This window comes from Nicotiana sylvestris, chromosome 4 (assembly GCF_000393655.2).
Source record: "Nicotiana sylvestris chromosome 4, ASM39365v2, whole genome shotgun sequence".
Taxonomy (NCBI): Eukaryota; Viridiplantae; Streptophyta; class Magnoliopsida; order Solanales; family Solanaceae; genus Nicotiana; species Nicotiana sylvestris.
Window position 1 is genome coordinate 85,399,784 of NC_091060.1, and position 24,018 is coordinate 85,423,801.

At 38.3% G+C, this 24,018-nt stretch overlaps 2 protein-coding genes across 2 annotated transcripts; one reads left to right on the top strand and one right to left on the bottom strand.

The window, feature by feature from the left end:
- Window positions 1-723: 723 nt before the first annotated feature.
- Window positions 724-4,990, top strand: LOC104219980 (protein PHLOEM UNLOADING MODULATOR). Its single transcript, XM_009770751.2, has 4 exons — window positions 724-1,135; window positions 3,386-3,780; window positions 3,953-4,149; window positions 4,243-4,990. The coding sequence occupies exons 1-4, from the start codon at window positions 828-830 to the stop codon at window positions 4,636-4,638; spliced, it is 1,296 nt and encodes a 431-aa protein (XP_009769053.1). The 5' UTR covers window positions 724-827; the 3' UTR covers window positions 4,639-4,990.
- A 4,483-nt stretch (window positions 4,991-9,473) lies between these two features.
- On the bottom strand, window positions 9,474-19,616 carry LOC104219971 (conserved oligomeric Golgi complex subunit 2). Its single transcript, XM_009770742.2, has 12 exons — window positions 18,719-19,616; window positions 18,456-18,635; window positions 14,409-14,745; window positions 13,709-13,870; window positions 13,537-13,636; window positions 13,020-13,226; window positions 12,797-12,905; window positions 12,364-12,564; window positions 11,563-11,667; window positions 10,147-10,272; window positions 9,909-10,043; window positions 9,474-9,777 (listed from the first exon to the last, which is right to left on the bottom strand). Exons 1-12 carry the CDS (start codon window positions 19,196-19,198, stop codon window positions 9,664-9,666), a joined length of 2,256 nt encoding a protein of 751 aa, XP_009769044.1. The 5' UTR covers window positions 19,199-19,616; the 3' UTR covers window positions 9,474-9,663.
- Between the last annotated feature and the right edge of the window lie 4,402 nt (window positions 19,617-24,018).

Genomic DNA, 24,018 nt, shown 5'->3' on the forward strand with positions numbered 1-24,018 from the left:
CGGCCAAGGGGTCATGGGGCATGTCTGGAAAGCAGCCCATGACAATACACATGCACTTGCCCCAAGTATTACTATTACTTTTACCATAAAGGCTTTTTTGTTAGTTTTCTGGAAAATTAAATATTTTCCACAAGTCCCTATGACCCTATTTCTATGGAACAAGTTGGTCTGCTTATGGTATTATCGTTTTAGGCACAAAAAAAAATGCTCTAATTATGGTAATTTTATTTCTCAAATATTTTCTACAGGAGAAAAAAAAAGGATTTTGTTTCTTTCTATCATAAAATGGAGCTCTCTTTTACATTCACAGTAGTAGAATAGAAGAGATTCAATTGGTGTGATATATTACTGGATATATTGTTGTTGTTGTTATCGTCGTCGTCTAAAATACTTCTCCATACACATGAAATTACTTTAATGTCTAAAAAACAATTCAATTTTTTTCCGGCTAGCAAAATTAACCTTGATTATATACTATATAAAAGTGAACAACTCAAATTTGAAATTCATGAATATAATGCACTTGCTTGGTTTCACAAAGAAATTTCTTTCTTTTCCTCAACAACAACCAAAAAAAAAGGAGAAAAGAAAATCTGAAGTTTACAGTCGATACGTATACAAACTTTCCATAACGGTAATTATACACAAAAAAAAAAAAAAAAAAAAGCAAAACAGGTAATAGTAAAAGATTAATATAAGACATAAGGAGTATAAAAAGTGAAAATATTAAAAAGAAAAATGAAAATTAGAAAACTAAGAAATTAGGAAAGCCTCAGACGTGTTCAGTCAGCAGGAATCGTCCCATTTCTAGTACTACTACACTAAAAATGAAGCGGTCGCCGGCGATCTTGAAAAACCGGCGAGGAGGTGGTTTAGGATTTGCTGCAATAGCTTACATCGGAGTAGACTATCTTCGGTTCATATCGCCGGCATGGCATGCCCGGTTACAGCCAGCACTGTGGTCTGTATTAGCAGTCGCAGCTATTATTCGGGTCCCATTTTACAAACATTGGTCATCGGAGCTCCGTTCAGCTATTCCCTTTATCTGTGCAATGCTTTTCTTGCTCTCTGCTCTTCTCTTTGAAGCTATTTCTGTTCGCTCTGTCACTGCCGTTCTTGGTCTTGATTGGCACAAGTATGTATAAAATTTTATATTACCATAAATAGTTTCATTTCTATATTTGGAAGTTTGGTAAATTTGTGTCTTTGGGGTAAATGGGGTTCAGATTTGATGGGAAAACTGAGTTGGGGTTGAGTGCTTTTTTGAGCTTGTTTAACAGTTGCTTTTGTTCGTGAAAAGAAAAGGGTAAGTTTAGTTTTCATTGTGAAAAATGGAAATGGTGGTTTCTTGTTTCCATTCTAAAAGATGTGATCTGATTTGGGTTTTTTGTTGGATTGCTCTATAGATTTGTTTTTTAACTTTTCATTTAAGATTACAAATATCTATAAAAGGAAACGAGGAACTTTATTAATCTGGTAGGGAAAAACAAGATTGGATTTCTGTACTGGGGCTAAGCTTCACCTAGCTGATAGTTTAATAAAGTCAATCCTCATCATACTTACCAGAAAGGAAAAAAAAAGGATAGGTTAATTTCATCCTACTTTCCTAATCTGGAGACAGAAATAAGCTAGTATTTGATTGTGCAGAACTGCAGATCACTAAAGAGTGGTGCATTCCTATTCACGTATAGCAGTCCTTTGATCGTAAGATTTCAATAGTAAGGAAATTCTCAAGTAGATTAGTTTGGTGCATTCCTATTCACGTATAGCAGTCCTTTGATCGTAAGATTTCAATAGTAAGGAAATTCTCAAGTAGATTAGTTTGGTGCATTCCTATTCACGTATAGCAGTCCTTTGATCGTAAGATTTCAATAGTAAGGAAATTCTCAAGTAGATTAGTTTGTTGTCATATTATGTATTGTGCCTATGAATAATGGTATTTTGCATATAGTTCTTTCTAAATCATGTGGAAAATCATTTACGTGGTCATCATTAACTAAATCCTCACATTCTAATGCCAGGTGATCTAAAAAACTCAAGAATCATGGCAATATTGCTAGTCAGATACATTTATCGAAATGGAAAACCATGTGTAGTTTGAATTTGTACGATATGAACCAGATCATTAGAATTTGGGAGCAGAGGACTTTTCTGAATAATACAAGTAGAGGAGAGGGAGCTTGGAAACTAAGAGAGGAAGTGGAGAAAAATTGGGCTAGGATAAACACATTACCAACTTGGGGGTGGGGAACTTCTCTGCGGAACGGAGAGCTGAATCATATATACACATTCAGTAACTTAAAAAGCCTTTTTTTTTACACATTCAGTAACAGGGGTATTCTTGTCGGAGGTTTACCAGTTTAGTGTGTTATTAGTTGTCTGTATCGGATAATAATGGAAAGTGATTTTGTATTTAGGTGTAATTTATGCCTGTGCAGCCCTAGCTTGATGCATTTTAAGAATAAAACCTCTTAATTACCTATTCGAAAAATCGGCCGAAATAGAGCTAAATGGTCACAGAGTAGTTGTAATTACTGAGCTGACTTCAACTAGTTTGGATCGAGACATCGTTGATTGATTGACTTTGTTAAAAAAAATAATGATCTTTTTGAATTTTTTAAAGCTTTTGTAATGAGGCATTCTCAAGCAAAGTAAAAAGAGATAGCTACCAATGTCATATTTGTATGTCCTTATCAAGAAAAGGTCATATTTTTGTATGCTGAATATCACTAGTTCAACCAATCATGCTTTATATGAAATCTTGACTGAACCTGTGCTGATTCACTAATGCCATCTAGTTGTGTGAGGATACATTATCTAGATTCTAGTGAGATACCACATGGTTTCTTAATAGCAGAACATTGTGAAGATGCTATATCTTTAGCTCTAGAATAATGACTAAGGCGAGGAACGTCAAGGAAACTCTGGCTTGCATCAGTACCAAAAAAAAAAAATTTGCCTCTGGTGTCACCACATTATTGGAAAAGTTTGACATTAATTTTCTGGAACAGTTGACATTCATTTTCTTATCTATTTTTGTTTTTCTGAAAGATTTGTCATTTATTGAGGCGCAATCTGATATAATTAATGTGAAATAGTGAAATCCTGAAAATTTGGTTAAATTACTTATTTCAACAAGTCTTACGGATAGAACGATAAAAATGCCCTGAAGTGGTCATGTAAGAACCTTTCTCGAGCTATACTCATGACATGTCACTTCACTCGAAGATGAGAGGGCATGCGTGTTTGGTCTCAGATTCTACGATATTTGGCTTGAGGCTGGAAAAGGAAAATAACAATTACTCCATATCTTTGCTTCATTATTTTTGATTCTCTTTCCTAAATGACCATCTATTGCCATTACAAAGTTCTCTTTCCTTGACAGGGATACACCACCTCTTCCTGATGTTGGTCAGTGGCTCCTGCTATCCTTGAATGAGAAACTACCCCAAATGGTTGTAAATATATTGAGAGCTCGGATAATTGGATTACATCATTTTCTGATGCTGTTTATCATGCTTGCTTTCTCTGTGCTCTTTGAATCGGTTGAAGCTCCTGGTCTTGGGATTGGCGCAAGATTCATGTTCACGATGGGAATTGGAAGACTCCTTCGGGCCATAACTTTTATCTCCACAATTCTACCATCTGCTCGACCATGGTGTGCATCTGCTAGATTCCTTGTTCCTCAGCACCCGCATCCTTGGGTTCAGAAATATTACGTACCATATGCCACCGATTCAAATGCAATACGGAACATCATTAACTGGGATGCAGCATATGGTATTTCTCCCTTCCAATCCTCCCTTCTGTCCCGAGATTACTTACTGAGTTCTTCTTTACCAACAGTCAGTCAGATTGGTCCAAAGTTGAAAAGCTCAATACATCAGTTGGTTGAATTCTAGTGCATAGTCTGTTGTTGATATTTCATTTCTATATTCACTTTTGTTTTCAGCTGATCCTGGGGAATACGATGCTGAGTTTCGACCAAATTGGGGTCCAATGAGCTTTTTGATTGATTTCCTTCGGCCTACAGCTCCTGAGGGATCATCTGCTTGGTATCATCTGTTAAAGAAAGCGTCAGGAGGTTGCAATGACCTTATATATAGCGGCCACATGCTTGTTGCTGTGCTGACAGCTATGGCATGGACGGTATATGTGCCCTCTATCATTCCCTAAATTTGAAGGCTTAATTCCTGTGACCAACTAATCTCATCTGGCTTAAAACTTTATGAACAAATTCAGGAAGCCTATGGTGGCTATAGCTCAGCACTCATCTGGATTTTTGTGCTGCATAGTGCTCAAAGAGAAATACGGGAACGCCATCATTACAGCGTAGACGTTTTTGTGGCCATCTATGTGGGCATAATGCTTTGGAAGATGACGGGTCTTTTCTGGCCAATGAAGGATGAATCAAAGGGTAGGAGGCTACGTAAGCTCGAGAAGATTCAGGGTAGGCTAATGCGAGCTGCCAAGGACGATGATATAGAGGAAATAAGAGAACTCCTTAAGGAAGTGGAAGTGAGCAACCAAGTTAGGGAAAACACCAGAAGCAAAGCAATGTGGCTCTTTGCTGGTGGAACCATTATTTTTACTCTTACTATCGTTCTTCTTGCCTTCACATTGACCAGCGACGGGTAAGACAACCAACGAAATGTTCTACCACGGTAAGATGTTTAGAAGGCACAGAATTTGTAGCAGTAGGCCAGAATAGGCATTCCACTGCAGATGATGTTGTTTGTTTGTTTGTAATGCTTTGGCTTTAAATTATTTTTTGTTTTTAATTTTTTCTTTCCTGGTGGGTGGTGGGGTATTATGAGAGATGGTATCTGCTCACTTATTGCCAGATATGAAGAAGAGAAATTGACTTTGTATTGGATACCTCCTTTTGTGTTTAAGCTGCAAGTGATTTTTGATTATCAACTGCGTCTAAATGTTTTCTATAGGATGATTTTGATCCCTGTTATATAGCAAAACTTCTCTTTTTTGGTCATTTAGTTTTTGATTGACTGGTTTTGACCCATGTTTGGTTCCTGCAGGGATGGAAGGGTGGTGGAGAGGGCGAAGTGAGAAATTACGGGCTGGTGGTCCGGCCCTTCTCCGAACCCGCGCATAGTGTGTAAACAAAATTAACCCCCAAGTAAAATCTTGTGCAAGTAATACCATATTTGGTTGGTTGAAAAAACAATTTAAATCCCCACATAATTAAATACATAAAAATTAAACTAATGCAATGGTTAATTACCAAATATTAAATTCTGCATGAGTAATGTTAGACGAGTAGCTCGGTGGTGACATCTAGGGCTCTAACAATTCCGTGGACCAATTAAGCAGTCAAGGAAAATGCATACATGTAGGGGTTTTTTGCAATGAATAATGTGTAATTAGAGGATGTCTTTTTTAGGCCTAAGATCACAGTCATTGCCTGCTCCTTTGGTGTATGTTTCCAATTGTTGTTATCAATGGTAATTCACACCAAAACATAAATATCTACTAGAACAAATTACAAATTTGCAACTGCTATCGGCAACTCAAAGTAAGATGGATAGTTTTGAAACTAAATCTTGACGGGCACTATGCTTTAAGTTTGCTGTCCACTTTACTTTATGTTAAACATCTTATAATATGGCTGTTTATGTTCCCCTTATTTATGTGAAAGTGATGATAAGAAAAATAGTCTTGTAGCTGACTTGAAAAAAGATACTTATATTCCTGGTTTAATCAATCTATTGAATTGATTTCTATATGCATAGAGAGTGAAAATTTATTTCTACACTAGCTTAATTTATAAAAGGATTATTTTGTCAATTCGTTAATTTACTCATAACCGTGCAAAGCGCAAATAAACTTTCTAGTTATTACAAAATAAATAAGAAAAAAACTACAAAGCTACTTTTCTAAAGCTTGTCGCTATGTTCTTGTTAATCTTTTTAGCTTTTTAATTTGTTCATATTTAGTCATCTTTTTATGTGTATAAAATTTTCTCAAGAAGGTGAATGGAAGCCGGTTTAGGATGCAATGAAGCATGAAACTATACTTCTGCTACAAAAAAGTTATAAAATTAAAGCATGAAGGGAAATTTATGCGCTGGTAGATTAAATTACAACTTTGTTAAAGAAAACCTGAGAGAAGTGAGGTTTGGATATGGGTGTCTAACGGGCCGGGTCAGCCCGGTTTCGAGCCGGCCCAAACCGGTTAAAACCGGAACCGGTACAAGGGGGCCGGGTGGGGCTGGGTTAAAGGGGTAGGGGGGTTGGTTCATCTTAATTCCTACCGGTTAACCGGACCGGTCAAACCCGGTCAACAGTTTTTACTATTCAACCGATTAACCGGTCCAGCCCGGACCGATCCAGACCGGTATAATGGTAACTAATTTTTTGTTTTTTTACTAGTGGGCATAACATCTGACCGTTAGCTCCGGTCCTTTTCCCATTATGGCCGTTGCCCAATGGCAGAATTTCAAAAATAGCCCATTTTTGGGTTTTTTTAAAAAAAGAAAAATTAACACCCCTTTGATAAACTATAAATACACCCTCCCCTCCCCCCTCTTCTTCATTTCTTCACTCATCTCTCATTTCTCAATCTTAATTCTCATATTCTCTCATTCTTCAATCTTCACCTAAAGTGCAATTAACTATTTGACTCTTTTTTTTTTTTTTTGGAATTTAATTTATCGTAGTATTTATTATTTGAAGTTTGAACAATTAAACTTCAAAATTGGAACAATTGATGTTTCTTCGTGGTAACATTGGAGTTGCGAAATTATCAAGTACTCAATTTATTGCCGAATTCGGTGCACTCCCTCCAACTCTTTCTCTTTTTTACTATTTTATTTGCATATTTAATTGTTGCTAGTAGTTAAATTTTACAATATGTTTAATGCTGCAAAAAGAGTTTGTAATAAGGTTACTAATCGGGAAAATAAAAAAAGAGGTAGTACTTCAGCATCTGGTAGTAATTTAAATGACTCTACAAATATTTCTGAAACATTACGTGATAATAATATATATTATGAACAATTCCAGGAAGATTTCGGTATAGAAGATAACGAATTAGAAATGGAAGATGAGATACCACTTACACCTAGTAGTGTTGGAGCTGGTAGCAAGGGTGGTGGTCGTGGTGCTAGTAGTAGACCACCTGTGGCCCCGACTAGTAATCGGAGAAAAATAAGTAAGGTTTGGAAATTTTTTGACGAAATAGAAGGTACTGATAGAGTTAAATGCAAACTTTGTAATGATACTTTTAAACATAAGACTGGAGGACAATTAGGGGGGACTGTGACACTTAGTAGACATATGAGAATTGAGCATCCTATAGAATGGGGCTCTGATGGAGATGAAAATCAAACAACTATAAGCCTTACTACTGGAGGTCTTATGAAATATGATAAAATGAAGGATCGTGAGGAGTTAGCAAAAATGATTAATTTGGGTTGTCTACCTTTTTTTTTGCTTCTTCATCATATCTTATTATGTATATTCAAAGGATTTACAATCCTTTATTTAAAGGTATCCCTAGAAGTACTTGTAGATCTGATATCTTTAGACTTCATGGACAATATCAAACATACATACGTTATTTGTTTAGCCACCTTCCTTGTAGAGTTTCTCTAACTTCTGATATTGGTCATGCTGTTAATGGAAATGATTATTTGACAATTACATGTCATTGGGTAGATGATAATTATTGTATGCAAAAACGTATTATCGCTTTTATATATGATGAAGATCAAAGTCATACTCCTGCATTTATAAGTACTACTATTTATGAAGTTGTTGAATTTTATAATCTCAAGTAAAAAGTATTGTGTATGTCTTTTGATAATGCTTCTAACAATAATGCCGCAATTTCAATATTAAAACTGCAATTGCAACCACCACTTGATGAAATTTTTCATGTTAGGTGTGCATGTCATGTTTATAACTTAATTGTTAAAAGTGGCCTTGATTTATTTTCATCTGAGATTACTCATGTTAGAAGAGCAGTTTGTGTTATTCAAGGAAATAATAGACAATCTAGAATAAAAGAATTTAAGAATAAGTGTATCCAGTATAACCTTAAACCCAGATTCATGCCAGACGAAATTGTTACTAGTTGGAATTATACATATATATTTTTAAAAAGTTGCTACAAATATAGATTCCCAATAACTGAAGTAGCTAATGCGCATTATATTGATCAAAACTGTATGTTAACAACTATTACTTGGGAGGTCATTAATGATGTTAAATTCTTACATAAATTTTATACATCTACTGTTGAGTTTTCTGGAGCATATTACCCTACTGTTACTATGACTTTAGTACATATAGCTAAAATTTCTTTTCTACTCTTTGAATTTAAGAAGAAAGAAAAATATAGGGATGTTGTTGAAAAAATGCAAGCAAAATTCAAAAAATATTTCTTTCCAATTCCCCCGATTTACTTAATTGGTGCTGTTTTAAATCCTTCTATTAAGATGTCTGATTGTCACCAATTAATGAATGCTTTATATACTTATATGGAGATTGGACCAACTGAAACCCCAGATTTATATGCTTGTATGAACAAGCTAAATGATTCTTTACAACAATTATATAATTATTATGCAAATGTAATTGATGTTGCTGCTCTTAATGTATGCAATGTTAATCCCACTATGCATTGTACCACTTCTACTACTGTAGATGATGATGAAGGCCTTGATAGTTTTAATATTTTTTCTACATTTTCTAACACCCAAACCAGTAGTAGGAACATTGATGAACTTCAATTCTACTTGTAAAAACAAAAAGAGTTTCGCACAAAGGAATTTTCACCGTTGGGATGGTGGCATGAGAATGGAAAGCAATTTCCTGTTCTTTCTGCTATGGCTCGGGATGTGCTGAATGTGCCAATTTCAACTGTTGCATCAGAGAGTGCATTTAGCCAAGCAAGACAACAACTTGGAGACACCCGTCACTCATTGGGAAGCAATGCTTTGGAAGTTTTAGTATGTTTCAGAGTTTGGATTAGATCAGAACGAAGAAATCAAGGACGTGAAGATGTTGATAGCCTAGAAGACGAGAAACTTAGAGATATATTAACACATGGTAACCCATCCGAATTTAACACTCCAGAAGAAGGCCACTCAGTTCCCTACCCAGCCCGGCCCACCCGTTAGACACCCTTAGGTTTGGATAATATATGTAACCATACATAAGATACATGTTACAAGCTGAAATCCAAGGGAATAGAGAATTGCAACTTACGAAGTATAAATGGCGACCAACAATTTTCCTCCTCAATAAACAACCTTACTTTCACTTGCCTCATTTCCTGAAAAGCATTTTATTGGAGAGATGCGATATCATCAACATACAATAAAGTTTGACACAGAAATGAGAGAGTTCCAAATATATGCTCCGATTTTCTCTTCCAATTAACAATAAATGGTACGCTTCTATGTTTGCAGCTACCTTATGTATGGCTTTGGGAAAATCTGCCTTACAATATTCAGATATCCACCTTTATGTCTTTAGATATATAAAAAATCAGTTGTAGAGTTGTTACATCGAAGTGACACTATAACAGGGGGAGAAGAAAAAAAAAGGATGGAAATATTGATACAAAATTGTATAACTTTGAAATATTAATTTAGAAGGTAAACTATGAGACTTTTGCACCAAATCAGCCCAGCCTAAACTAGAAGGTTAATGAGTTTTGCCTTTCAGCAGGGGCAACACACTGCCATAATGAACGATAAGGTGGAATACTAGCTGCATTGACCCCAAGTGATGATAAGCTCCGTGCATATTCCTGATCGAATGAAATGTTTAAATTAAGCAAAAAAGAGGAAGATGATTTTTCATAGTGCTGCACCTCAACCAAAATGTCCATACAAATGCCTGGTTAAATATATAGCCAGGACTAAGCAGAGGTGTAGTTACCTGAATGTCAAGAAATAATTGCATGCAGATCTTGTCAGTATCAGACAAATTCTGATCTGAGACATCTGAGCTTGCTCCAGCTCGTCTTTGAGCACCCAAACGTAGTTTTTGAAGCGAAGATTCCGTTCTTCTACTCTGTGAACACCAACGGAAAGTAGATCTTAATAAATATTATCTGGAAAAATGGAAACCCGGGGAACAAACAACTGCACAGGTCAGTATCCCCTGGTTCACTCACCATATTGACAATGTCTGTAGCTAATTCATTGTAACATCCAGTTATTTCCAATGCGGCAGCTTGCAAGAGCTCATTCCTGATCTCATTTGTCAGACATGTAGTAGCCCGTTCTCCATCCAAAAATTCCTGGAACACGTGAGTGGTTCCAGATTAAAACCACCAAAGTCCGCTTGGTTTCATAACAAGCGTTCTAGTTTTTGTAATTCTACACATCCTACACAAGCAATAGAATCTAGCTTTGCAGCAATACAACAATGGATACCAAAAAACCAAAATGAACTAGTAAGAAAGCACAAAGAATCAAATTACAGATTTCCCATTCATATTACTAGCAACAATAACATACAAAGATTCAAGTTACTGAATTCTATAGAAGTTTTTGTCTGAGATGGCATGAAATGAGTCTCGTCATTTGAGATGACAAGAAATGAACCTTCTGAAAACATAGTAATGCTGAGAATAAACGCAGGCTGGTCAATATAACAGTGTCACTGCCTTTGATCACACTACGAAACTAAACAAGTCCTACTCAAAAGCCCAAAAACCGTAGAGACAAGTCCAACTATATATGCTGGTGGGGCAGGAGTGGCTGCGCCAGGGTAAATGGGGCCGGACAGCGAAAATCTTATGCTAGGCGGGTCAAAATTCATTTTTTGAAGGGGGTAGGTTCACTTTATTTAGAAATCAACTGACAGTTGACAAATTTAGGCATTTTAATGGGAAATAAAGCGGTCTCAATATCAATGAGTTTGCAAAATGTGTTTAAAACTATCCAAGTCAATACAGGGACATCTGTAAAACAAAATAGAAAAAAGTTGAAAACTATCAACTGTCTTGTTGGCATGGAGATTGTAATTTATGCCTAAACGAGTTGTATGGTTCCCACGGGGTAAAGATTATTTTAGAGGCCTTTTACAATCTGTAAGCAACAGGAAGATCATCCATCATTAACCCCCCTTTTTTAAAGTCATATAACAGCATCCTGTGTTGTAATTTACCTCTGCTAACTAGCAATGTCTTTAAATAAATAAAGAAACAAAACAGCATAGATTTGTTTTCGATTTTTATACTGGACTAAAAGCCACAAGTCCCTTTCTAAAAAATTTCAATGACAAACACAGAGGTAACAAATAAGTGGTAGAAACTAATCCCAAAAAGATTGAGGTACTTGTGACATAAAGCCTTATGCACCAGAACCAAGTCCCTCAATTAAGAGTTGCTTGAATTGCACATTAAGTCACCAAGCTAACTTCAGAAATATCTTGTGCTGAGAAAAATTGTATACAACAGCAAGAATTAATTCAACTTAAAAGATAAGCATAAACTAGAACGAAGATCAGTAAAGAAATACTTTAACAATTTAAAAAAATCAGAAATTTTCGTGTAAGCAAACAATGATGATACACTAACATGTACCTTTAGTGGACGTAATACCCCAGAGACATATGGGGAATGCCTGACTGGGAGAGGCTTGTTAGTCATCCTGTAGGTAGCAGTTATTCCTTTCAACTGCCTCAAGTCCTACAACAAATTTGAAGGGGCAAACAAATAACAAAACAAGAATTAATCAATCATAGAACAATAGAATCTCTCTTCTTCTTTTTTTGGCAAAGATTCATAGACCAATAATCTCGAACAATAATTAACAGAAACTCAGAAAGAAGGATAAAGAAATCTAAGGATGCCAATTAACAGATCCAACTCAATTAAAATCTGCCACCCTTGGTCTTCCAGTCAGGTTATGGTCGACTAAGAGAAGTATGGTCTGGAAGTGACAATATGGGGGTTTCTATGTGAAGCAGATTCAGTTAAGTGATAGAGTATAACAGTATAAACACGATCCAGTAGCTCATGCTATTACAACATTAAACTTAGTGTGTACAATTGACAATTTAAGATTTGTTGCTCCTAGATCTTGTCTGTTGTTCCTCTAAGATAAATGTTTCTACACTGAATTTTGAAGTCAAACTCTAGAAATAACCAGAAAACTACATTGAGCTAAATCCATAAAGTTGACATTGTTCACTCAGGAAATTGTTACAATAGAATTATAGTATTGATCTAATTAATCGAACATTTGTCTCAGTAATGAAGAAGGGTGTACAGTTTGACAAAACTCCCTCTATTACTATTCTTCAATTTATGCTTACTAAATATACCTACTATTGTTAGAAGATTAACTATCCACCTAGCAACAAATCATAACTTATTACTTACCTCTACAGACTTCTCAACTATTGTCTCAATTATTGCATTCATCACAATTGGCAAAAGGTCCTTTAGGGACTTCCCACCTTGTAAAATACCCTGTTTTACAATATCACACACTTCAGCAGGGCATGACTTGAGCAACTCAAGTGTGTGTTCAAGGTAATCACCACACACTTCCTCCACCAAACAGTTCAAATCGTGAACTACCTGTGACAAAACAATCATTATCAGTGACATGCTACTATTAATCACTTGAACTGATGTGGAGTTCGTTTTTATTTGTTAGCATAAGCTGTTACTCGAGGGGTTTGTCACATGACCACTCTATCTCACAAGAAAAAGTTCAGCTAACAACACAGTCTCAAACTCTCAAGAACTGCTTGACAGAAAGCATCTAAGAGATAAAGGGTATATAACTGTCAGGGACGAGATATCGTACATATACTAAATCATCAGGGCCTGCAGAAATAGCCCATTCAAATCCAAGGTTTGAGCCCACATTACCAGCTTTACGAGCAGCCAATCCGGCAGATAACCAGTTTGAGAATCTACATTTTGACACAGCACTTAATATGTCATTAAGTAATTAGATGAATATAATTACCTCATGCAAACCAATATAAAGAAGCACATAATCTTCCTAATTTTGTTACCAGTCTGACCTGGACATAAGTTGCAAAGACAAACGCAGGAACTTGTCTGAGCAAGAAAGGACAAGAACATCATCTCTCCAGCAAGATCTTAAGCAATCTAAAAGAGACGTACTCTGCTTCAAAATCAAGTCTTGAGGCTTCCTCTGTTCAGAGGCCACTGGGACGAGACTAGCAACAGAAAGTGCAGAATCAAGAGCACCAGCTATCTCCTGGAACCTAACATGATCAAGATTAACAATGACCCTCTGAGGTTAAGATATTTCAAGGGAGAAATACATTTTGTATTAATATGCATTAACAAATCATTACTTCACCTATGCGAGAGCAAAGCATAGTTGGTCCATGTTCTGGATAAAGAAGGAGGGGTCTGATTGTAATGAATCCTTTGACTAGTGCATAAATGGATATTGAGGATTTCATTTAACCAAACCCAACCAATTTTAGGATTGACGCATAGTTGCTTGATTGATTGATGCATTAACAAATTCTTAACTATCTCTGACAACTAAATTTCACTTTATAGTACCTCAATGAGAAATAGACACCGACATTCCATTGTTTCATGAAGTCAATATATGCAGCTTCAGAGCGAAATTTGACTACTTCAGATCGCGAGGGACAATAACCTAGCATCCATGAGGTTCATTAGCAAAAACTTTTAAACTGGTCAAATTACGAAACAGATAGTGATCCTCTACCTTCTAAATGTGCTAAGAAATCCAAGCTTGCTTTGTAATTTTTGAGGAACACCGTAGGCCTTCCAGGGGAGAATACCACTGCTTTTCCTTTCTGGATGGCAGAGTGAACCTCTTTAAGGATAGAATTTGCAATGAAGCTTGAAACATGTAAACCAGAATTTTCTGAAATGGCCATAGTAATATGTCATTTTGCTGCTATTGCTTCAACCGGATATGAAAATGCACAGACCAATAACCACCAAAAAAACTACCAGAGGGATAAACTGGAACATGCTCAGGTCAGTTAGACCTTTCTAAGATGATTTATCTTTCTGATAAGTGATCTATCTATGATGATAAGTACCTATTTGTGGTGGTACAGGGATCAAGAGTAAATGGATCTTTCATTTGTCTTGATGTGCTTACATCGAACGGGTGTGATAATGGTATGGGTATTTCGTGCAGATATTTAATGATACTCTAAAAATTAACAAAAAACTTGGCATACTCATACTGGATACTTACACACAACCATAATGGATACATACCCATAAATAAATAATTTAAAGGTACGTCTTGATTAGGTTTGCGCTTGTGTCTTCAGGTAAAGCAAAATAAATCAAGCTCGTGAAAGCAATATGACAGAAACTAACTACATATGCAGAAGATCTTGCCCGAACTGACATCTACAATATAGCATCTTGAGTCTTAACAATCATACCGATAGAGGATATGTCCAATAGAAATTTACAATCATCCTCTATATATTGCTTGATCTTTGCATAGTCCTGCTCAAGTTCATCTCCAGATGATCCACCAACAACTCCAGATGGATTTTGCGGGATGACTTTTTGGATCAAAGGGCCCACTATAGTTGATCGAAAAGTTCCCTCTGCATTCCTGGTATTATCGATGGCAGCATATGCACGCAAGCAGTTGTATATTGCGTTGGCATCCCTATGTTCAAGTCCATCTACAAGACAGTGTTGCAAGCTTGTGTCCAATAAAGAGCTTGCATTCTGTATCCTCTTCTCCATATTCTCAATAAAGGGCATATTCTACAGTATCATCATGTAGAAAAGTACACCAGTCATCAGCTAACTTACAACAAGCATCACATTGAAAAGTACACAAGCATGAGCTATTTACACAAATGAATGAAAGTAGAAAAGTACACAAGTCATCAACTAACTATTATACAACAATCATCACATAGAAGAGTACACAAGCATCAGCTATTTACACAAATGAATGAAACCAGGCAAATTGATAGATAATGCAAAATCAAGAAAAATTAAATAGTAACCTCTTCTAGTTAAAGAAGAATTGGATATTGGATAGGCTAAGCTACGCATAGCCTGCTCTCTATGGTTTTGCTAGAACTTGTCAAGCTCCTCTGTGGCTCTGCGTTTATTAAGGCAACGTGCTATTGTACCAGCGATGGAGTGGCTTGAATGAAAACATTTGTCAAAGAGGGTGTGGCCAAAGGCAGACTCTCTAAAATTCCTCAGCCTACCCTTCCCTACTCCGAACACCTTAGTCTACTTCTTCCGTTTTTCCTCATCCCCAATCAATCACACATCCCAACCAGACATAAAAGACACACTCTGTCCCTGCCAATATTAATCCTAGAGGGAAGTTGTCAACTATAGGAAGTCAGGTCAGATTTTCTCAATCCCCAGAATTGAAACAAATAGCAGTTTCTTAAATACTACTCTTATGGGATACGCGGCCAATGAGAGCTTGGAAGACTTTGCCAGGAAAGTTAGATGGGTGACAACCTTCGGCTGTTGTAGTTTCTATCGAGGACAAATGCGGAATGAGTGTTACAAGATGGAAAGAGGTGGAAGGACAAAACTTTCTTGTTACTAGATCTTTGGTCATCAAAGCTGGTTGCACAGATATGATTAGGAAGAAGAGATTTTCAAGTGTGGTGTTCTGTGTTCACTGCTATTAGTCCAATTATAAACCTATGGTGTATTAATAGAAAAGGAGCCCAACTACGAAATGTGTCTAAAGTCAAAATGCCAACTCTTTCAACTATGAGTCATCAATAAGAATAAATGACCACCAAAGGGGTAAAGAAATTAGTTCCCCGTCCTTGTCAAAACAAAGGTAAACTACTGGCTCAATTCTAGAAGAATAAAGAGAATTTTGATGCAGAGCTTGGCTGTCATCTAACAGGGGGCTTCGAGGTTACTGCTAGTCAGTCCTAGCCATCTCATCTATTAAATGGAGCCTCAGAAGATGAGAATATAAGAGCTCGATCCACAGTAAGATGAGGATAAATACAAGTGAAAAATAAGCAGCGTCATAAAAGAATTGTTTGCTGACATTAGCTATGTTCGACAAGTACAAAGAACACTTTGGACAGAAGATGAGAGACTTCCCGAATTTCCAAGGGCCAAAAGTGTTGGGCGTAAACACCCCCCCCCCCGGGGGGGGGGGGGGGATAAACAAAAGAAACAAACATGTGGGAAATTAATGAGTAATACGGGACAGCCTTTAACTAAAAAGCTATCGCAGCTAAAATAGTCCAAGTCTGTCAAGATAATAGGCGTACAAAGGCAGGGAACAAGCCAAGGCGCAGAAGCGACTAATTCAAAAGTGCGTAATCTGTTATAATTCAGCGTCCAAGCCAATTTAACACATGAATTGAAAAGATAAATCAATAAAAGTTATATTGATGACGAGAAATTGGGAGGTGACAGAGGAGAAGACTATATATCAGGAAAACATTCCGACCATCTTCAAATTCAACAAACCAAGTTGGATCAATGCTCAATAGAAGCCACGAGACAACTTCGGTAACCAAATTACACAACCCTTAAACTAGGAAGGTGTTCAACATATAAGTTAAACCAGCCTCAAATGGGAAATACCATCCTTCTCACTGGATCAGGATCTTGCATGTTAAACATGGATAAGAATGTTATTCCACGTCAGAGATATAATCAGAACATTATTCACTTTCAAGATGGACTTCCTTCGGAAATCATGGAATTGAAGGAAACTAAGTAGAAAATTCTAGAAGAGCATGAAACGAACAGAGGAGACCTATTTCATATGGGCTTACCGCAAACCCAATAATTTTGCTAAACTTTCTAGGCATCTCATTTTCAGTTAAGAGAATAAAATGTTGTCACTGTTGACTAGAACTGTGAGGTAGGGAGGAGAACACGACTCTACGTATGTTCATAAATCTCAAAAGAAAGGGAGGAATACCCTGAAATTGAGGTCGTTGACATCAAACATTGACAGTTATCAGAAAAAGAAGGTGATAGGCCAAGTAATTCTTTTAAATGCAGTTGTAACATTAACATGGAATCTGAGTAGTCTTAATGACTCTAAAACTATTATACAAGAGAGGTAGTAAAAAGGGTAATGAAGAGGTGAAGACCATATGGAATTTGCTTTAAATAAAACAGGATGGCAAACATGCCGAGCATGATCACAAGGACCGTTTAAAATCAAAAGTTAAGATGGTATTCCCTGAGTCTAGCCGGCATTTGGGGTATGCTAGTGTTAGGGAACAGGAGGATGTTATCAATGGAGGAGCTCTTAATGGCCAGACAGCCAGTTGCTTTCATGCAAATTCCAATGTCAAGGAGCGGATTGTATATGAATTTTCTCAAGAATATAGAGATTGTAGATCAAGAACTAAGATATTATTTAACTGTCGCTTATGGAAGGAAGAGCGAAGAAACCATGATGAGTGAACTCCCCTAAAGATGAAGTGTGAGGTTTAGTTCCCTAATTTTGTATTATCAAGTGTTATGGAAACCAATTGCCACCCACTGTACTATTCTTCTTGATATTTGAAGTATGATAAAGTGGTCAAGGCCCTTTAGATTCGAAAAGGCGTGGCTCCAATTTAACGGTTTTAATGAGATGATTAATTAAGACATAATAGGATTACAACTATGTCAGAGTCGGAGAAACAATGGTCTTCATATTTGCACTTAGCTTTATAATGTTATAAGATGGCACTAAGCAACGGAAGAGGAAGATATTGGCAGAGTTGAATGCAACTATAACCTAGGGTGATCCAAAGGGCCCATACTACATAGCCTCCTCTCCATATGAAATTTCCTAATTTTTTACTCAATAATGGAATTTTTTGGGAAGACTGACCAGATTCATGTAAATCTTTTCTTTACCAATGTTAAACTCCTCAGAGCAGTTCTTCATATTAGAATACTAAAGGTGAATTGAAAATTGATAAAATGGTACTGCAAAAACTACTGCATTCGTTCCAGCTTATGTGGCAACATTTCCTATATAGTCCGTTCAGAAAAGAATGATAATCTCCTAATTTGGAAACAATTTAACTTAAACTTCCCATTTTACCTTAATGACAAGTTTTATAGTGACACAAATGTTATGTCATGTTTAAGACCACAAGTTTCAAAAGTTTAATAGCCACAAGTTTCTATGTCAAACTACGCCACATACATCGAAACAAAGGGCGTGTCACATATCAAGGACCGGAGGAAGTCAGGTTATCACTATATTTTCTACCCATGTGGCCGCTGGAGAAAACAGAACACCAAAACACTGACTCACAACCCTGCGATGTACATTATCTTGAGAAAATGTTCTCCAGTCAAGCTACTACAAATGAGACAGACAAATTGGATAAAAACTCAACAAATATACTTGTCGCCAAAAGTTTAAATAAGATTATCAAAGAGGATGCCTTTTTTTCCTATTGGAGGATTAGTGACGTTGATAATAAACTGTTGATCGAAAATAGGAAAACTCTAACCTGAGCATGAGCAATATAGAATTTTAGCCTATTCATTTCACTAGCAATTCTCTCCAGGAGCATGCTTTGAGTTTCCCTCAGGCTCAGATTAGATCCCGTTTCGATCCCATTCTCTGCATAATTCACATCATGTCCATTGGACAAATCAGCTGCTGGGAGCTCCTTAATCAGTTTTTCAACCTGCAATGCAATCAGATGAGATGAATACGAAAACTCCTCAAACTCCAACATGAAAATGTGCAGTGAATGAATATGTAGTGTACCTTGGAGACAACATGGAAAGTATCAAGGAGAAGCTCAAGAACTTGGCGGGCCTCAGCAGCATCAGCTCGCTGTTTAAGCCTGTTTTGGAGGGCAGCAAGAGATCCTTCAACAGCATTTCGAAAAGCATCAATTTTGTCCCTGATCTCAACCAGTGGGGCCCGCATACGCACCACAGCGGCGTCAACATCAGTAAGCTTCGTACTGAGGCTAACAAAATCCGCATAATCTCGATTGATGAGGTCCACCAGGTCACGCTGTAGCGACGTGAAGTGGGAACGGAGTTCAGAACGGAGAGTTTCGAGAGGAACAAAGGTGCGTAAATCGGAGATATAGGATTCCGGGTCGAAGTCCTGGGATTGGAACAATGTTGGGTTTAGCCATTGTGGTGGGTTTGGATCACTTGGATCTCCAAATAGGTCCGCCGCGGAGCGTGGAGCGGCGTGTGCGGATTGTGGTGGTGGAGATTGAAGATCTTGCATCTGGCTATTTGATAATATTGGGGGAAATTGCTCTGTGCTGTGGAATGCTATGTCAATTACGCACCAAGACAAGAAGATTTGGTATTTTACGTTTAAAAAATGGAAGCTTTCAGAATAATTACACGTTTAGCTGTATTAAATAAGGCTTGAGCTGATTTAGGTATGGTAAAAGAAGGTAAAAGTTAAAAAATTCATGTACACATAGTGAAATGCGGTTTGAGTTTGAATTTGTACGTACTAGGAATATTTTGATTCATATGTATTCACAGTGTTGATGCGCAGAAGGTGTTTGATTTAAGTTCCGACTCAGATTTGGTGACTTGGAATACATATGACCGACGGGTAAGTGAAAAATGGAGAAGTGACGACAGGAAAAAAATGAAACTCCAATCTTACTCTCTTTTAAGCTTGTCGCAATGTTCTTCTGAATAATCAATTTTAGCTTTTATATGTTAAGTGCAAATTTGATCTTTTAAAAAGGTAAAAAGTAGGATGTGGGTGACAGATCAAGTGCAAAAGCCGAGTATAAAGATATTGAGTGTTGAATTGGCAACACGTGAGCTGATGTGTTTGAAGTAAAAAGTTAAAAATGTGAGTAAAACGCAGATGAATTGATTCGTGAAGATCAAATTTTACTATATAATGCGCCTAACTCGATATTGCCCAACCTCATTGCAATCCGGACCGATCTTCACTATATTTGTTAAATAATCAAATGGTCCTGGCGGGTGTTTGACCCCAAAACATAAATCTTGGTTCAAATAATTAATTTCAGTTAAATATAGGTTATCTTAGTTAAAAATAATTTCCTCACATCTTGGTATTAAAAAAGGCAGTTGAAAGGCGTCTATGAAGGCAATAATGATACTATATAATAAATGTCTTTTACTACCAAGAACATTAGCGGTGTGTATGATATTCCATAAATGACAACATAATGGAACTCATATAATTAAGAGGAATAATTTAATCAGCAAGAGGTGGAACAAAAGAACCTTTCACCTAACAATGATTGAACGATAGATCCTCAAACGATTAAGAATTCCTCGGATCTGACGAGAATCTTAGTGAAAAGTAAAGTCTTGTATTGAGTGAAGAATGAATCTTTTTCAAAGTGTTGTTCTTACAAAATGAGTTTCACGTGCCTCTCTTCTCTTTCTTTTCTCTATTTATCCGGGATCTCTTCCCAAAAAACTCTAATAGTACAAATGTAAGGAATATCCACTAGAATATTCCCTTCCAGATTCTATTTTGAAATCTAGTCGTTACAGCTCTATCGCCGATATTCGACCATGACCCTCATGGATAACATTAACCGCGGCTTTCCTCGACCACGGCTAATGTGGCTTCTTGGATCATCTTAAATGATGATTTGAGGATCATTCTCGTAGTGTTATTTTGACCTAAATATCCTAAAGGCGGATTTTGACCCATACAATTAGTCCATCCGCTTACTGAGACCGGCCTCGGGCGGGCTTGATGAGCGAATTATGTTCATTACGGTCAAAATGATTTGGCGGGCTGGTGGGTCGCAATGATTGAGGCGAAGTGGCCAACGTGGCCCTTCGCATGTCGCAAATTTTTGGCATTATACTATCCATGACTCAGGATGATGTCATGATGTCATGCGTCATCATGACACGTATTTTCGATGCGTTGCCTTATTTTTGCATGCGACTCTTGATTAGACCCGCCGATTCAATTTTGGTGGCAGATATGTTAGGCCGACTTTTCGATTCCGATGCTTGAATCCTTATAAATAGAGGTATGAGGGTGTGACTTCAAAGTTTACAGAATTCCCGTATCGAAACCCTATATCCTCCTGTTTCTCCCATTCTTGTGCAACTTTCTTTTCTATTCTAGTGATTCTCGTCGTTTCTAATCCTTCTTTGTTCGGCGCCTCTTTCTTTTTTTGTGGAAATATGTCTAACGTACCTTCTAAATCTAGCGAGGGGAGCGATACGATCCCAGTATCGATGGTTTTTCCTCCTCATGCGGAGAACTTCTCTACCGCCGCCGCCGAGGACAGAGGCTTCCCAACGGTGGAGGAGATAGTTTCTCGTAATCCCAATATTAGGTATGACTTCTCGAAATTGCCCGAAGCCGACCCTGGAACCTTTAAATCGGCGATGAAGGAAGATGATATGATAGAGCGTAGGACTAAATACGGCATTCCCAACCACGTCGACTTGATCCCCTCCGGGTGGGATGAGGTGCAGGTTCACCGTCGTGGGTATTGCTTTCTATGCCTACCCCTTCCACGTTGTCTATAGTCTTCCTATCCTTCCGCTGGTGGAGGAATTCTATCGCCATTACGGAATTTGCCCGGCTCAGCTTGCGTTGTATGTTTACAAACTCATGAGGATGCTTACCAAGTTTGCAAAGCTGGTCGGGGTCGAGGTCACGCTTCGCCATTTGACGCACATATTCGCCCCCAGCTTTTATAGGGGGACGATGTTGAATCTTCGTCACCGAGGAGGTAAGTGCTTGGTGGTGAAAATGGACGACAAGCCTAACCGCTAATTCTGGCTCAACTACTTCTTAGTGAAAGCTGCGGACGTGGTGGCTAATGTCGATGGTTTTCCTAAGGCTTGGAATCATATTCGTAAGTCCATGACTTCTTCATTAGTGAACATTTGATTTCTTACCGTGTTTGTCCATAATTCTAACATTCTGTCATTTTATGTAGCTACATGCTCACCTCTCCCTTTGGTCGACGATATTTTTGATGGGGTAGGTCAGCTTCTTCCTCATATTGTGGGGGATACGCGAGTGGTCGGGCTTCTTCAAAAGGTTGGCCCCCATCCTCCCTCAACTGTTAAGTTATCTTTATTATCAGTTTCTTGGTTATTTCCCTTTTTGGGTTCTTTTTGGCTAATTTTCGCTCTCTTTTGCATTTCCTTAACTTCAGCCTAGAGGTCTTCGAAGAGATCGAAAGCTCCTACCCTTGCGTTCAGAAAGAAGAAGAACGCAAAGGACTCTTGTTATGCTTCTTCCTTGATGGTGTCATCTTCGGCTCGTGCCCTGATCCCTCCTTTGACCGTTGTTGTCGCTGCTCCTGCCTCGGCTCCTCCTGTTAGCACGTCTCAGCCTGCTCCCTCTTCAACCTCTTTATTATATCATTTCATAGATGAAGACGAGGAGGAGTCAGCACCTGGCAAAGAGGATTTGATGCCTCGCAAGAGGAGGTCCGTGCATACTGGTGACGGGGTTGCCCGCGCCGTCGACGTGATGATTTTTTGCTGCGCAAGATGGCGAATATCATCATTGAAGATGAGGGTGAATCAATATCAGAGATTTCGAGGTCAGTGGAGGCCGATGTTGATGTGTGTTCCCCCCTCCCCCGTGATAATGGAGATAGAAGGACCCCGCCTTCGGGGTCTTAGACACTTTGCGACAAGATGAGCCATCGACTTCACTACCGGCTAATGATACTTCTTTGCCAACCATTGAGAGGGGCAAAGGTGTTACTGAGGAAGGCTACGAGATCGGCTCGAATATTGATGTCAGCGATCTGCGAATGATAGAGGAAAGTTTTACCTAACTTGAGATAAGGTTGGAGGGGTCTACGATGACCATCGCGATCCCTGTGGATCGTGACTTGTTAAAGAGCACGGAGGACGTGGTCCCCGGCCTCGGCCCCCTTTGTTCGAGATAGAGGGCAAGACACTTAAAGAGTTGGACGACGTTGCTCTATCGAGGAGCATTGCTGGTCTCGCCCTTAGAGTGAGTTTCTGGTATTCTATTTCTCTTCATTTTACCCTTGCTTTTATTTCTCACTCATTTCTTTTCTTGTCGCAAACGATGATATTGGAGATCGAGAGCGCCCGAAGGGAGGATAGGCGTAGGGAAATTTTTGTGAGATTGCAAAACAAATACTTTGAGTACCGACGCAAGCACCGGGAACTTTGTCGGCGACTTGATGAGGAGGGCGACATGCAGGCCCTTCGAGACGAGTTAAAGGAGAAAGATGATGAGTTGGTAAAGTCCATCGACAAGTGCAGCGTCCTTGAGGGGACGTTGAGGAGTAAGGAGGAGAAGCTTGAAGTCAGCATGGGCGTGGAGGTCCAGTGTAGTGATCTTCAAGTGCAAATGGTTGAGCTGCATAGGCAATTGGAAGAATGTCATCTTTAGTTGCAAGGATTATTAGTGAAGTTGCTGAGAAGCAGAGCGAGCTTGAGAAGGCAGAATCTTTCCGCTTGGACACTTAGAGGAGGTTGGATGTGCTTGAGCTAGCGAATAACACCCTTCAGGTTGAGCAGGAGAACGACCAGTCCACGGAGAAAACTAAGGAGGAGCAACTAGATGGGAGGGTAGGAGAGCTGGAGAAAGATAATGCCTTCCTTTGTGGTCAGGTGGTTGCATTGGAAGCTGAGAAGGCTCAACTGCTTGCGCAACCCTCTTCTTCTCATGCTTCGAAATTTCTCAACGTTCTTCAGGCATTATATGAGGAATGGATTCATGTTGAAGCTCAATTGGATGTATACCGAGATTTGTACAAGGTGGGATCCATTTATGAGGTCGCTCTTGAGGATGTCCCTGTTAAAGCCTATGAATCTCGAGTCACTTGCGGGTATGATCCTGCTACTCCTAAGGGCGGTGAAAAGGGAGATGATAAAGTCGTAGACCGTTTTGAAGAGGATGCTTGGTATGATATTGCTTATCCCGACGGTGTTGGAGGTGTAAGCGGGGGTGATCAAGGTGGCGAGGACATCGGTAGTCAGGGCAATGAAGGCGATGAAGGCCCTGATGATGGTGACCAATAGTTTTTATTCTTCTCTTTTTTGTTAACTTTTGTGTGTTGTTGGTGGTGTCTTCAT